Genomic DNA, 16,496 nt, shown 5'->3' on the forward strand with positions numbered 1-16,496 from the left:
TGCAAACCAAAAATAGCAAGAAATAATATTGGCAGCTCTGATCAATATTCCAAAAGTCTATAAAGAAAGGAAAAAAAATCTCCGGGACCAGACAATCCAGTGATTGACAGTACCACGACAGCACATCGATTGAGCTGCCTACTTCCTACTGCCCTATTTTGATGGGATCAGTTCCTACCCTGCAGCAAGCCTTGGATTCACTTACTTGAGCACAAAAAGGACTACAGTTATATTCACAGTTTATCCATAAAACAAGTATTAAACAAAAACATTAGTCGGTTGGTGTGCCTGCAAATATATTTACATTGTCATATTTTGATACTTTTGCATGTTTGTTTCTTTGCTGTTTAATGCCGCCCTCTCTGTGATGACGACTTGAATCTGGATCAGAAAATTCAGTGATCAACACCATGAAAATCGATCCCGTGAATTTAGATTCAATGGATAGTCAAGACTGGGGAACATTTTGCACTGGCGTTCTTTGCGATATTCAATAAAGTCACATGATGTCACCTCACTCACTCACTCTTTAGACAAGAATGGTTTGCTCAAGTGAGTTTAGGTTTTTGCGGCTTTTAGCAATATTTCAGCCATATATATGTTATGTGTTATTTCTCTCAAACTGCATGAACATACATATTCAGAGACGGACTGCAGTTTATAAAAATAGTGACACAATACCTACAGGGTTTGTTTCAGGTGAACAGTTTACAAGAATTTGCATATAAGGGGCAGGATATGCTCACCTTAGCGCGAATTCCATCGAACACCTGGTATTATGACTATTTGATAGTGACACGATCAATAATAATCAAATGCTGAGTCATCGTATCTCACGACAATCACTGGATCGCCTGGTTCAGGCTCGACTGTTTACACAGGGTGTCGTTCAGCTGTATTACAAATGCCTCGTCACGCCACATAATATATTGTCAGAATTGTACATTGACTCAGCTGTCGGTGGTTGTGGAATGGGGCTTAAAGTCGTGCTTGAGAATATTTCGCTCATATGACGACGTGTGTATGTGTATGTGCGCCTGCTTGTACTAGCCCGGACTGAAGCTGGTTTTATAGTGCTAGCCCACTGAGATACCATGCCGCGGTGAAGCATGAATTCCCCACTCAGACACATTATACTGACTCCGAGACGACCAGTCCTTGTTGTACCCATTAATGCCGAGCACCACCCTGGGGGAACAAGTACCATATTTTAACGTCTTTTGGTATGACGCGGTCGGGGATCGAACTCGCGGCCTTCCGCACTCCGGGCGGACGCTCTAACACCACTACACCACCGGAGGCGGTCGACTCAGCTGTCAGCACAGGTGTTTTAAGAATGTCCACAGGGTTTAATCTATTTTATTTGCATAAACGTGTAACAATGAACAATGACCGGGTTTATCAGATAACGATTTAACAAAGATGTTATATTCTGAAACTGTCGGTTTCTACCATCCATCTGTAGAATGAGAAACTGCCAGCGGAATCCGAAGGTACAATTCCACTTTACTTCCAGCAATCAAATTCACCAAAACAACCCAAGCCACGTTGTATCACAGCCACACAGATGTACTACAGTCTGTCCAAGTTTTACAACCTGACTAAGGCCGCTTCACCATAGGCTGCTCGTTCACCGTGTGTGTCGGGAACTGTAGAGCACGAAATTCACGTTGTTGAAACTGACTTGACACACTGGGAGACACATCAGGGTGCCGTTGTACAAAGCGATCTCAGCGCTAAGGTGACCGCAACTCCCATACCTTAACATAGACTTACAACTAGCGTAGCGCTAAGGTTTACTTTTGTACAACGGCACCCAGGACGACAGAAGCTTGGCTGTTTGTACCAAGGCAGTCTGAATATAATACTAAGAAAGACAGCCAGGTATTTTCAATAATGCTCATGCATGTCCCCTTTCATCTTCCAGTAACATCCTGAAACGGAAATTTGTGAAGCCTCTTCAAAACTTAAATACACCTTTTCAACCTTACACCAGCAACTCAGCTTGTATGCCATGCTTATAAATGACAAAATCTCATGTAGATTTAGTAAATTCTATGGAATTTAAAATTTAGGTTATGTGTAATTAAATATGGGGTCAAATAGATCTCATGTGTGTAATTCCTACAAATCGAGTTTGGAGATAGAAAGTGAGTGAGTGAGTATGGTTTACGCCGCTTTTATCTATATTCCAGCAATATCACGCCGGGGACACCAGAAATGAGTTTCACACATTGTACCCATGTGGGGATTCGAACCCGGGTCTTCGGCGTGACGAGCCAACGCTTTAACCACTAGACTACCCTACCGCCCTGAGATAGAAAGAATTTAGTCCAGCAGACATATAAAGTTTTTACACAATCTACAAACTTGCAGCAAAATGTAAGCACCTAGCTGGACATGGCATAAATAGGCCGCCCTCGGCATATATGGAAAATGTAAATAAATAAAACTGAACCAGACAATCCAGTGATTGATATGACGAGTGAAGACCCACGTCGTGGTTAGGTCAACAAGACAGGTTAGGGGACTTTTGACGGAGTTCCACCATATCCTGTCTCTACCAGCACTGAGTTGATGGGATCAATTCTCACACTAAATCTCGCTGTCGTGACATAACACAACCCAGGCACTGTTAATGCTTGATGAATTTACCGAAACATATACATGACGGCTATGTGCAAGTGATCGAATTTGGATCAGACTATCCAGCGATCGACAGGCATGCCAGACCAACAAATTGTCTCCCAAATGTTGTATTCTATCCGAACTATGTTGACATGCAGTTCACTGCCAATAGAAACAAAATGTGCATATTCCTTGGGAAAAATGTATTTCTGCAGTTGGAAATCAGATCTGGAAACGGTGCATGGTCCTGTATCAAGCTACGTTTTGAGTGAGTGAGTTATAATTGAAAGTCACATTGTCAATATTTCTGCCACATCGTGACTGTAAAAGCTATACAATACTATGTGTTGTGGGTATAACGCCGCACTCAGCAATATCCCCGCTATATGGCGGCGGTCTGTAAATAATCGAGTTGGGACCAGACAATCCAGTGATGGAGACATTTATTAATGTGATGAGTTGGTGTCCACCCAGACTGTCGAAAATTGACATTTTATGAATTCGATGTTTCGGACATTAAGGAAAAACAAAATACGTTATACAGTACATTTTTATTGTGGCCACTTTGTTATACGGGCATGCCCCGGCATATGTTTCCTTTTTGTCGAACCTTTCGGTGGAATTATGGTATTATTGTGTTTTTTTGCTAGATTGTTTGGTATAATTTTGTATGAATGTGATATTTAATGAATGGTTTAATTAATTTGGGGTTTGTGAGAATGTGCTTGGAATTGGTGTTTTGTGCCATATCTTGAAATATTTCGCAGCCATAGAGTAATTTAGATTTGATGAGTAATTTATATAATAGTAGTAATGTTTGCTTGTTGCTACCCCATTTACTACGTGATAGGTATTTAATAATGTTGAGATCTCACTTGCATTTTTCTTGTGTGAATTGAGTGTGTTTGTTCCACGTTAAGTGCTGGTTTTCATTAACCCATATATTGCTCCATCGTCGGCAAACTGGGATTTGTTTATGTTTTTACTGAGGTTGTTGAATATATCATCAGATTTGATGGTCTATGGACACCTTAAAGTCTCTCTGTTAGAAAGGCTGATGCAAAAGTGACAAGTTGGCACTTGACACGCTTCCGTCAGCATTATGAGCGGATGTACTTTTAGTAGGTCTATTAATTAGTGTGCAGGCTCAAGAGACTGGACCCAATAATTGGTCACACTGAAACAAATATTTCATGTGCAGCCCAAGCAAGTGAAATGAGAACTTGTAACTGCTATGTGCAGGGGTTCAATTGCTTTTTTAAAGACTTTCAGAAAGTAACTTGTCCTGACTAATTTTCCACTTGACCTGATTTACATGACATATTCATTACGATAATATTATGAAAGCATAAATCAGTGGTATTTGATGTTAATGTTAAGTGGAATTTATATTTCCGCTTACCATCGCCCACTTGACTTTATATGCTGACACACTCCCCTATCAACGAATGTTTACGTGCGTATGTACATGCTTCTGTTACCCAGTAATAACTGACTCACAGGATATAAGTCATATAATCTCAATTACGTCGACCAATATCAGTTTGGGTAGAGCGTAGCTATAATGTTTCAGCACGGCTGTGCAATTTGTATCAGTGTTTGTCTTGCGGAAGGCTGCCGGCTGTGATGAACTTTATTGTAAATTTGCCTGAAATGTGGTAGGGAAAGATTAAATTGTTTTAAATTTTGTAACTACTATTTTCGATTAACCAAATTGTATGTATGAGCGTGGCAGGAGTATCTTGTTTTGTTTCACGTGCTTGGGTAGGTGCTCAGGCGTGTGCCACCTCGTTATCCGCCAACAGCCAACCACGCTTTTACCTCACTCACTCACTATTTTCTCGCCAATAGCGACCCACACCTCGTTTCCCGCCAACAGCCAATCACGCTTTTACCTCACTCACTCACTATTTTTCTCGCCAATAGCGACCCACACCTCGTTTCCGCCAACAACCAACCACACTTTTACCTCACTCACTCTTCCCGTCAAGAGCAGCAGACACCTCGTTCCCGCCAACAACCGACCTCACCGCGTCCTCCACAACATTGTTAAAAGGGTATTTCTGTCATGGTTATAACTGTATTTGCGATAAGTTTTAACATATTTTAGCATATTGATTGAGACTTGCTGTATCACGGTTACTAGGTGAGGTTTAACGTCACTCAACGTCAATAACGAGTATGCCTCCCGTGAGCATCGATAACTGCTTGGCACCTCCTGCCCATTCTGTGTCCTGCTGAAAAACGTCCTTGACATTCACCATGATGGCTTGCATATGGGGCCTAAGAATCTTGTCAACGTATCGTTGAGCCGTAAGATTCCCTCGGATGTGCACAAGGTCTGTTCTGGCATTGTAGGCGATGGCAGTAGCCCACATCATGACACTACCACCACCACGTCTGTCAACTTCCTGCACACAGTTTGCTACAAAACGTTCACCTCGCCGACGGTAAACACTGGTCCTTCCATCCTGCCTACGAAGCATAAAACGTGATTCATCGCTGAACCAAACTTGCCTCCATCGTAGATGAGGCCATACCCGATGTGCCCGAGACCACTGCAGCCGTGCCTGCCGATGTTGCTGGGTGAGGATGACGCCTCTGGCCGGACGTCGAGGTTGGATTCCTGACATCTCGTAGACGGTTGCGTACGGTCTGATCGGAAATCCTACGCAGCCCTGGTATGGTTGAGGCAGTAGACGTCGCAATGGTGGTCCTATCCCGAAGGTGACGTAACCGGATGTAACGATCTTGTGCGGGCGTGGTCACACGAGGTCTGCCGGATCTGGGACGGTCACGAGTTGATCCATGTTGTTGGTGACGATTCCATAGCCTTGCGATGGTGCTTGTGTGGACATTCACAGCTCTGGCAACATCTGATCGAGCTTCACCTGCTTCCAAGCGACCAATGGCGTTGTTGCGTTGTGTTTCATTCAGTCTGGGCATGACTGTATTGCGTGTCGGTGGTTTAACACTAAGCTATGGAAACCGAAAACCGGTCACCTTTATAGGGATTTTGCTTATGTTGCACGTGCAGAACATGAAGATCTCTCAAACAAATTTATTGGACACGAATGCGTTTTGGCGAAAAAGTTAATGTTTTCGGTGGGCAACTTTTATTGTCGTTTTTTTCTAACAATCAGTGCCTCAACACGTGTAACATCATATACTGTGAGCTTGTAACGTTATTACATATATTTCTCTTTAAAATTTAAAAAAAAATACCCCTTTTGCGTTTCTTTTTTTAAAGAGTATATTATGAACCTATGACTTGTTTTAGTCACAATGTTGCTGAACTATAACCGATGAGACTAAATATTAATTAACTCGGGGGATATTGCGCGATATTACAACTTGATTGAAAATAGAAATATTACACATATTATTACTCCAAGTTATACCTTTATCTGCATTGCTACTACTGCCTTGTCGCCGCGCATGACTTGCCTCAAAATCAGATAAATTTGCTTCATTTCTGGATGTACGAAATGTGAAAAATAATGAAAAAAACCAATGATCATTTTTTAGCATACATCCAAGGACACTATCATTTTATAAACAACCTAAAGATGAAAATAATATACTTATTTTCTGACAAATTATAGCTTTTTAAGTGATACTGCTATTGCCTTGGCGCTTGACAGACTGTGTTTACAGCCCGGCTGACCTCGAAATAGTGAATGTCTGACTCATTTGATGAGTTAATGAGTGCAAAACCGCAAAACCTGGACGTAAAACCATCCTTGGCAACTTTGGAGTGCTTAGACGGGCGGTCTACAAACTTTATGAGAAGAAAAACATACATATTCTAAAGAAGCTACACCAGTGACTTCGTTAAATCTTTGGCCAATGTTCACAACTAGATTAAACTGACCGAATCACATCCATATGTTTTCAATGAAATATACTGTTGACATGCAAAACATTTATTAAAACGTTGCACATTTCTACAATCAATCGATAAAATAACACAAGTGATTGGACTCTTTCCAATGTACAGTAATTCGTATGTTCATTTCAAAACAAACACATACACAAATGATCCCTTACATAACCGATACGTATATGTACACAAGTTCAACATTTTGCAGAAAACATCTATTGAGATGACACCTCGCCCGAGCGTGTGCTCAGGTGTCAATTTCACCTGTCGATACCGTGGATGCTGATGACGTAACACAGGCAATTAATGTTTGTATCAAATAACGTCCCACTACCCCTTATTTTTCTAAGTTTTTGGTATTTTCATCACTAAAAACACATTTTAGGGCATGTCTCAAAATTTATTCTCTCGGTCTGCATTAGGTAGGTAGATGTTTCTTGAAGTGATATTTGTTATTTAAGTAACTGTAATACCTCTGAATTTTAAATATCAGTCAAAAAGCATTTTTCTAGCATTTCCGACAGTACTTTAGTTGGATCGGGTTGTCAGGCTAGCTGACTTAGTTGGCATCGTTACTTATAGCATAGATCGATGCGCCTTATTTATATCACTGGATTGTCTGGTCCAGAGTCGATTAATTACAGATTGCAGCTATTTAGCTTCAATACTGCCGAGTGCACCGTTCAACAAAACAAAACAAAACACGGTTGTTGTTTAACGGCACACTCCATTCATATGAGAGTGGTTTCTAAATAACCGAGAATGGACCAAACAATCCATTGATTTAAAATTAAAAAATACAACAACTCATTTTGCCGCCTCTTTGGACAAGCATAATGCCTCTGATGCTTGGTTGCTGAGGGCCAATTCTAGGACGGATCTCCAGGGGTTCTCAAACATTGTATACGGACTAACAATATTTATGTTTAAGCTAATGAATAACACTGCAGTATGTTACTAAACTCCATTTTAATCCATCCAATCCTGCTTTTAACACCGTTTTTTAACTCCACTTGATCAGACTTTGCTGTGATAAGAAGTTCAACTGCACCACTTGGGATCCTAATCTAACATCATATAACAGATACAAATATGAATTTGTCTGCAATTGCTGAATTCAATTTGCCGGAAGTGCGACCGTGATGTCCAGTGAATACATTTAGTTAAGAATTGAAGTCACATCAGCAAGTATTTCAACCATAACGCGAATAAAACCAGTTGTTCGCTCATAATACACAAAGTTAACTTATAAAAACCTGTCAGTGAAGACAGTGAGAAAAAAAACATCACTCATGTAGAAATAAATCTAGTATGTAAATCCAAAACCTTTAGTCTGATGTCAATTTGGAATTAACCAGACTGAAAAAGGTTGCCAACAAGACCTTGTTCTATCTACAATTTTTGCTGGAACTATAGCGATGGATCAAAGATTGGAGACAGAATGTCAAGAGCATATTTTCAGATAGCTTATCGTGTGCCTGCCGACACTCAGTAAGCGTGAAATTGGCTATCCGTTTATTGCAGAAATTATGAAATGACTTTTGAATCGGTGGCTTTCACTGACATCCTGTTTTGTTGGCTACCCAGTGACTTTGGAACTACGGGAAAGTTTCTGCAGCTAAATCAGCTCTTGCGTGAGTGAGGTATCAATAGGAATTAATTTTAATAATTTCGTCCAAACTTCTGTGAAAGGGATGATGTAAAATACAGCTAATCATACAAACATGTCAACGAAGGACAATGAAATAGCTAGACTATCACAGATAGAGAATTGAAATCTCGCAACTTCAAAAATAAACAAATGATACGGACAATACAATAGAAAAACGGACTGGAGATGGCCAGCAACTGAAGGTAGATGACCCAGCCTGGGACCACGGGGACTTTCTGTATTGACGGTAACTGGATTTAATATGAATGTTTTAACTTGTTTAGTCACGATATCGCCGACGTGACTGTAAATCATAACTCACTCACTCACTGTGGAAATTTGTAGCCTGTCGTGTATCGCCTGTCTGACTTCAGAAATCCACATGGGTGTCACAGGCCACCACACATGTGTACAGTCTGTCCAAGTTTTATAACCTGGTTAGTGCCGCTTCAACCTCGGCTTGTTTTCCACCGTAAGTCGGAGCGACGATAGTGCACGGGCTGCAGGAAATTCACGTAGTTGAAACTGACACGGCACACTGTGGGACAAAGCTGGAGGGCAGAAGGTTTGCTCTGTTCAACACGTTCTCTATGGATAACACAACCAGTCGGAGAAATGAAAAAAGTACACGCGCATGTTCCCCTTACTCTACCAGTAATAGGGAAGGTGGGTAGCCTAGTGGTTAACGCGTTCGCTCGTCACGCTGCCGACACGGGTTCGATTCCCTACTTGGAACCCCATTTCTGCACCTGTTCTTTCCCAGTTTGTTGATAAAGAACATAATCACATAGCTGTAACTTTTATACATTTATCAGATTGTAGGGGCAGGTTGTGCAGGCGTGGTAGGGGACAGGCGTTGTAGGGGGGACAGGCGTGGTAGGGGCAGGTTGTGCAGGCGTGGTAGGGGGACAGGCGTGGTAGGGGTAGGTTGTGCAGGCGTGGTAGGGGCAGGTTGTGTAGGCGTAGTAAGGGGACAGGCGTGGTAGGGGCAGGTTGTGTAGGCGTGGTAGGGGGGACAGGCGTGGTAGGGGCAGGTTGTGCAGGCGTGGTAGGGGACAGGCATGGTAGGGGGTACAGACGTGGGAGGGGACAGACGTGGTAGGGGGGACAGACGTGGGAGGGGACAGGCGTGGGAGGGAGGACAGGCGTGGTAGGGGGACAGGCGTTGGAAGGGGGACATGCGTGGTAGGAAAAAGGTTGTGCAGGCGTGGTAGGGCAGGTTGTGCAGGCGTGTTAGGGGTAGGTAGTGCAGGCGTGTAAGGGGGACAGGCGTTGGAGGGAGGAGAGGCGTTGTAGGGGACAGGCGTGTTAGTGGGGGGGGCAGGCGTGGTAGGGGCAGGTTGTGCAGGCCTGGTAGGAGGGACAGGCGTGGTAGGGGTAGGGTTGTGCAGGCGTGGTAGTGGGGACAGGCGTGGGAGGGAGGAGAGGCGTGGTAGGGGACAGGCGTGTTAGTGGGGGGACAAGCGTGGTAGGGGCAGGTTGTACAGGCCTGGTAGGAGGGACAGGCGTGGTAGGGGTAGGTTGTGCAGGCGTGGTAGTGGGGACAGGCGTGGGAGGGAGGAGAGGCGTGGTAGGGGGACAGGCGTGTTAGTGGTAGGGAGGACAGGCGTGGTAGGGGCAGGTTGTACAGTGACAGTGGCGGATCACATTCAGCCGGCCATACACTGCACTCGTCAAGGGCAACCTTGTGCACAGTGAAAGATATATTTACAAATTTACACACATGTTTTACAGTCACTAAACCAAATATGCAGGACAGCCAACACAAGTCTATGGTATAAAGTAGGTCTGAATTACTACAGTTCTGAATAGAAAATGTCTTGGCTCAAGATAATTAAACAACTGTTGGTTTTCAGTAAGATATATTTCATTCTGAGACTGCCTTCTCTTGTTGCCTCAAATAAATTTGGTAAAACATTAATTAAGTTAAATGCAAAGCCTAGAGTTTGTGATTTTGTAAACTGCCACATCTCATGACATCTTGTAATAGAGCTTCACAACACCCGAGGCTATGGGTTTATATAATAACTAAAAACAAAACCATATCTGACCAACAAATGGCTCGGGACAACTTAGATATTGTTTCCGTAAATGCTCGAAATATAAGAATAGATATTGTCTGAGAAATTCATGTGCGTATGTTCTTCCCGCTATATTCATACGTTCTTTAAATATGAAAAAGTTAAAGTGAGTGAGTTAGTTAAAGTTGAAAGTCACATCGGCATATTTCAGCAATATCACGACTAAAACTAGTTCCAAATTGACAATACATACACATGATATATACAACCCCGTCAACGAAGGGCAGTAAATTTTCCAGGTTATCACAAAATGAGTTAAAACTAGCTAGCGCATATCTTTTAAGGCAGAAAACTATTTCTGGACAATACAATGTACAAATGAGCTATAGATCGCCAACAACTGAAGGTAGATCACCATACCAGGGACCATGGGGACTTACAGTGCCTTTGCTATCTACATGGACCTTAGCTGGAGTTACACCATCCCTTCAGCGACTAGCGATTGTAGTCAAATCTAGCCATAATGTAAAATTACAAAAATACTACGTTGCAAAAATATGGTACCCCCACAGGACAATTATTTTACAATGCGTCAACCCCCTGTGAGGATACAGCCACCTACAATCTAAGTTGTTAATTTAAACTACACATAAGAAAATACTATACAAAACATATCAATCATAATTTATCAAGTAATTCTATTTCTTTTAAAATTCAATAATTACATGATAATTAACATTATAAAAATAGATCATTCAATGTTTTGACATTGAAATATATGTTTTGTCTTGTTTAGCGACAATATGGCTGGACTACTGCTGAGTCACACTACAGGTAATATACAAAGAAGGATTAGTTGATAATATTCTATGCAGGATCCTAGTATTTTATGCATGAATGCAAGGTTTTTGACTTTTAGTTAGGTTTTATATTATCGAGAAGACTAGTCACTATAGTTACAAGCCCATCAACAAATTGTATACCCAGTGATTGATGCATCACACAATGTTTGATGATAATTTAAGTATTTATGTTAGTTTGAAATATATGGATCATTAACAGTTTATCTGTTCAGTGCTTGAAATATCTTGTAAATGTGTAAATGTTTTCTGGCATAGAAATCTGTCTTTCCTGCAACTAAATGTAGAAGTAATTCTCTGCAGCTTGTTCATGTTGTTTTTTTCTTTTGTTTCATTGTCTCTGTAACCAAAGGTATTCAAATCAAATGCTCAGTTCCTGACTTTGTGATACCCTAGTTCCAGAGACTTTTTCTCCTCCAGGGTCGAAGGCAGATATATAATTGTAAATTGAAACCCATAATTTCAAAGCCACAGACGTCTTCGCACAGAGTCCAACATTTAAAATCTTACAGAGGCCGTCAACTGTTTGTCAGGGAAACTGAAGTGCACGTGCTGCACAAAATCCACCTGGTTTTTAAATTGACAAGACACAAAAGAGGACGGCAGAAGCATTGGTCCAAGTCTGTTCACTCAAGTAGTTTTACTAGATGGCAGCATGCTAGGGGAAAGAGAAAAACATTTGCCTGACCCCTACACTCTCCCAGTAATAGGAACTTTAGAAAGCACGTCTTCCACCTTACCCCAGCAACGCGCCTGTATACTCAGTTGTCTGTCCATGCTTTTAAATGACCAAATCTTATTTATAAGGATTTGCTCAATTCTTTTGAACTACTGAGATGAGGCGATACCAAACATTAAAAGTAGGGTCAAATATGTGTCAAACGTGTAATTTGTAAAAAATCCGAAATTCTTAAGTCTGCCCCCAAACCCAAACTTACGGCCGCAAATTAAAACACCAGCTGAAACCACAAACCATACAGAAGCCGGTGACATAAAAAAGATTGTAAGTATGGATGGACCAGACAATCCAATGATTGACATTACCATTGACGACCCAGTCCATATAGCGGGTTATCAAACTTGAAACTCCCACAATCTCAAAACTCATACACGCCTTAATTTGGTCATATCATATACAAGATACAGAATAAGAAAGAAGAAAATTATTCTCTTATTGTGTCACACATTGTAACAATGTACAAGTGAACAGTTAAAAGCGTGGTGAATAGAGGCATATTACAATGTCCGGCCACTTGGCCTATGAGACACACTGGTCGATAAAATAAGTATACATATAAACTATAAAGCAGCCCATTAACGGATTATTACCACTGCATAGTGCATGTAGAGTATTGACATTATCACTGTCAGGCGTGGCAAAGTACAGACTGTTAAACTGCGAGTGACAATGTCACGCCTATGTCATGCACCAGACAGGCTTCTCTTGTAGTGACAATGTCACGCCTATGTCATCCACCAGACAGGCTTCTCTTTTAGTGACAGGTCTAGAAAGTGTAGACAACTATATATGTTTATATATCATGATATATACTGCTTGTTATTGTTGTTTTTATTTGGGAGGTGGGGTAACCTAGTTTATTAAGCGTTCTCTCGCCAAAGACCCGTGTTGGATTTCCGACATGGGTACTATGTGGGAAGCGCATTTCTGGTGTCCCCGCCGTGATATTGCTGAAATATTGCTGAAACTAAACTTACTTGCTGTTCTTGATGTAAACATATATCCCACACACTTTAGTCAGCTCATGATGTACACTTGAAGTCACCTAATAACATCATAGGCGAAGTTGTTTTATGGGTCAGCTCATTGGCGTACTAACACCCAAATGACCACACACCAAAGTGTGTCACAATGACGCCAAAACATATATATCAACTACAACTCAAGCAAGTATATAACATTTGTCAAGTCTAGATTTTATTGCACTGAATCGACATATCTCGGCTCATTTTAATTATATATAATTGTGAGAATTTAACAACTGTTGTTTTCTGTAAGATACTTACATTACAGAGATGTTAGTGTCTAGACCAAATAGAGCGATAGGATATCGAATACCCAAGGAAAAGTATCAATACGTGATAGGTAAGACGCCTTATGAATAACAACTACTTTATATTTCGATAGAGATGCTAATACTGTTGTCAAGGAAAATAGCATGTCAAGCAAGACGGCACTGCTAATGTAATACACACTCCACGTGGTTTTGAAATCGACACGACACACAACAGGACCGCAGAAGCCATGGTCTAGATCTGTTCACCCAAGTATTATTACTATATGACAGCATGTCTGGAGCACATGTTGTACATATGTGATAGGGGACTGTAAATACATCATATAACATTAAGATAAAATAAACTTGTAAAGTTGGTTCATATATCAAACTCAGTTATTTGGATGAATGGTACATATTTCATCTTGCATATCCTTTCTGCAATATATCCGAGACGACAGCACAATTTATTAACTACTAAAGAGAAACATACTAACAATTACTTCATCTTTTGGGGCATTCAGAGCAAAATGTTGACACGGCAAAACCCTCGCGAGACACTTAAAATGTATGTCTATTTCCCATGTGCTCTGATCTGTCAATCATATGGCTAATTTACGGTATAGATACTTACAGAACTGCTTCCAAACATTTTCTGCATTATTTACGGTAATGATTAAGCCGGTTTTCCGTAGACTTTACGGTATAGATACTGGCAGCATGTTAAGGTCTCACAGTGTACGTACCACCTCGTTTGCCGGCAACACCACTTTTCCCTCACTCACTCACTCTTTTCCCCACAACGTGGTTGAAGGTTATTCCTGCCATAATTATCTCTGTATTTGTGGTGACATTGAACATGTTTTAGCATAGTCAGTGAAACATGATTTTGTTTGTTTTATTGTGTAAAACCGCACTTGGCAAGAAGCCAGTTCTATGGAGGGCTACACACGTTTTCGTACTGTGGCACTGAACTGTTTCGATATTTGAATCTCTGTGTCTTTCTGTCTTTGCCGGTCATCTATAGGCCGTTTCTTTATTGCATTGTCCTGCATTATGGTAAAATTTTAAAGTTACATGCTAGTTTTCAATATCTATATGTGATAATCTAGTCGTTTTACTGCCCTCTGTCGATTGTATCACGTAACTATATGTACGATCAATGTATGACTTGTGTTATTGACAATGTGGCTGAATTATCGCTGATGTGACTTACACTCGTACCTCACTAGGTCGTAAATATTGCCTGTAAGGAAATAAATCTTAACTAACTCACTCGGGGCATATTATAACTATCCAGAAGTCAAAAATAACACTCTTATCACTGGATAACTTGTAGTTTTTTTCAGCGATGCTACTGTGCGCAACTTGCCTCTGCAAATGAGGTAAAATTGTCTCATTTCAGGAGAGATGAAATATTCAAAATATTAGGCACACGATAATCACTTTTGGCATACATCTGAAGGAATCATCATTTTATACCTTGCCTAAACTTGAAAATAATACACTTACTACTTCATGCAGCGTCACTACTATTGCCAAGACTCTGTGCATGACTTGCCTCAAAATCATTTGAGTGTAGAAATTGTTTGGTTTCACGCTTGATGAAATGTGCAAAAAAATGAGAAAAGACAATTATCAGCTATGGCACACATCGGTAGAAACCATCATATTATAACGAGCCTGAAAATGAAAATAATACACTTATTACCTAACCTATTACACCTTTTTAAGCGATACTACTGCGTGACTTCCGTCGAAATCAGCTGAAATTGTCTCTTTTCATGCTTCATGAAATGTGCGAAATAATAAAAACACAGTTATCAATTTTGGTATACATTTCAAGAAAATATAATGTTATAACTAGCAGGAAGATGGAAATAATACACTTATTACCTAATAAATTATAGATTTTTAAGCGATACTACTATTGTCTAGGCGCTGTGTGCGACGTGCCTCAAAATCAGTTGAAATTGTTTCTATTCATGCTTCATGAAATATGCGAAATAATAAAGATACCGTAATCACTTTTGACATAGATCTCAAGAAACTAGCCTAAAGATGAAAATAATACACTTAATACTTCATAAGTTACATTTTCAGAAGAAAAGATTATGTTGGATACACAAAACCAATTCTTGGTAATTCTATTAACAAGCCATGTTACCAAAATTATATATTACATTGTCTAATGCAAAGCATGAGGCCACAGCACCATTTTCACTGATCAATGAATATATGGAGAGTTATAAGCTGAAACAGGAATGTTGTCACTCACTCACTCACTCCCCAACACCGGCAACCGCACCTGGGTACAGTCTGTCCAAGTTTTATAACCCGGCTGAGGCCGCTACACCATCAGCTTGTCATCCGCCCGAAGTCGGAGCGACGGCAGTGCACGTGCTGCACGTGGTTGAAAGTGACACCGCTCAACAGGACGGCAGAAATTGAGCCGTTGACACCCACGAAGTTTGTACATCATACAATCTGCCACTGAAACAAATAATATACTCATCATGCATATCCCCGTTTACTCTGCCAGGTATCCTGTTGATCATGTTTTAGTAAGGTGAAAAAGTAAATTCAAGCCTGTAAAACCACCAGTTTACAGAATTTGACATCTTACATACAAATTTCAGAGCTATGACAACTGCCCAAAATAGGAGAAGAATAACAAATTACTGATGGGCAAGACAATCCAGTGATTGATACTACGAGTAAGGAACCACGGTAAAAGCAGGCTATCAACTTTGTTATTGTACCTGACCACCCACCCATTAAGCTGCCTCTGATCATTTCTTGACCAGTTTTGTTGATGTAGAACATAATCCTATAGTTATGTTAAGTTGGTTCCTTTTGGGGGGTTTTATCTGTAGTTACCAACATCCCATCTGTGCAAAGGCCGTCTGTAAATATCTTAATTAATCTGGATCACACATTCCAGTGCATCCTCGATAACTCCAGGGTATATGTTCCGATAACCCTCCACTATATATCGGAACGTATACCCTGGAGTTATCGAGGATGATTCCAGTGATTCACCACATGATACCAAGTCATTCACACGCGTCACATGACCACCAGGTCGATTACGTTGCCTCTCAGACAAGCCCATGTTCTTACCCGGAACCCAGCCGGTCACAGACGTGTCAACAGTAACCGACAGCGGCTAGTAACTATTATATGGCTGGAATAATGCCGATATGACGTAAAGCCCAACTCAACTAATAGCTATTCATGTAGTTCACACACATCAGTAATATGACAGTTTCTAGATACTTTTGGTAAACAAAGATTGTTGCACGGGTTTTCCATGCTCGATGAAGGGTTGGTATGACAATGACACTTTCGACCACATTGAGCTTTGCCTGACTGCTTTTACATGCCGCGTGCAGGTGTGGCAAAGAACAGGTTGTAAGTGACAGAACCATTGTAGAT

At 40.9% G+C, this 16,496-nt stretch overlaps 1 protein-coding gene across 1 annotated transcript; it reads right to left on the minus strand.

The window, feature by feature from the left end:
* Positions 1–8,973: 8,973 nt before the first annotated feature.
* On the minus strand, positions 8,974–14,113 carry LOC124261708 (proline-rich receptor-like protein kinase PERK2). Its single transcript, XM_046696053.1, has 2 exons — positions 14,021–14,113; positions 8,974–9,846 (listed from the first exon to the last, which is right to left on the minus strand). Exons 1-2 carry the CDS (start codon positions 14,111–14,113, stop codon positions 8,974–8,976), a joined length of 966 nt encoding a protein of 321 aa, XP_046552009.1.
* Positions 14,114–16,496: the final 2,383 nt, after the last annotated feature.

Source organism: Haliotis rubra, unplaced genomic scaffold (genome assembly GCF_003918875.1).
Source record: "Haliotis rubra isolate DU_JTF1 unplaced genomic scaffold, ASM391887v1 Scf804, whole genome shotgun sequence".
In the NCBI taxonomy this organism is placed as follows: Eukaryota; Metazoa; Mollusca; class Gastropoda; order Lepetellida; family Haliotidae; genus Haliotis; species Haliotis rubra.

Excerpts from the sequence above, each read along its gene's own strand:
- LOC124261708 (XM_046696053.1), bottom strand. The coding sequence starts at position 14,113 with ATGCAGGACAATGCAATAAAGAAACGGCCTATAGATGACCGGCAAAGA. Across the intron at positions 9,847-14,020 it reads CGAAACAGTTCAGTGCCACA|GTTGCCCTTGACGAGTGCAG; the intron begins GTACGAAAACGT and ends ACTGTGCACAAG.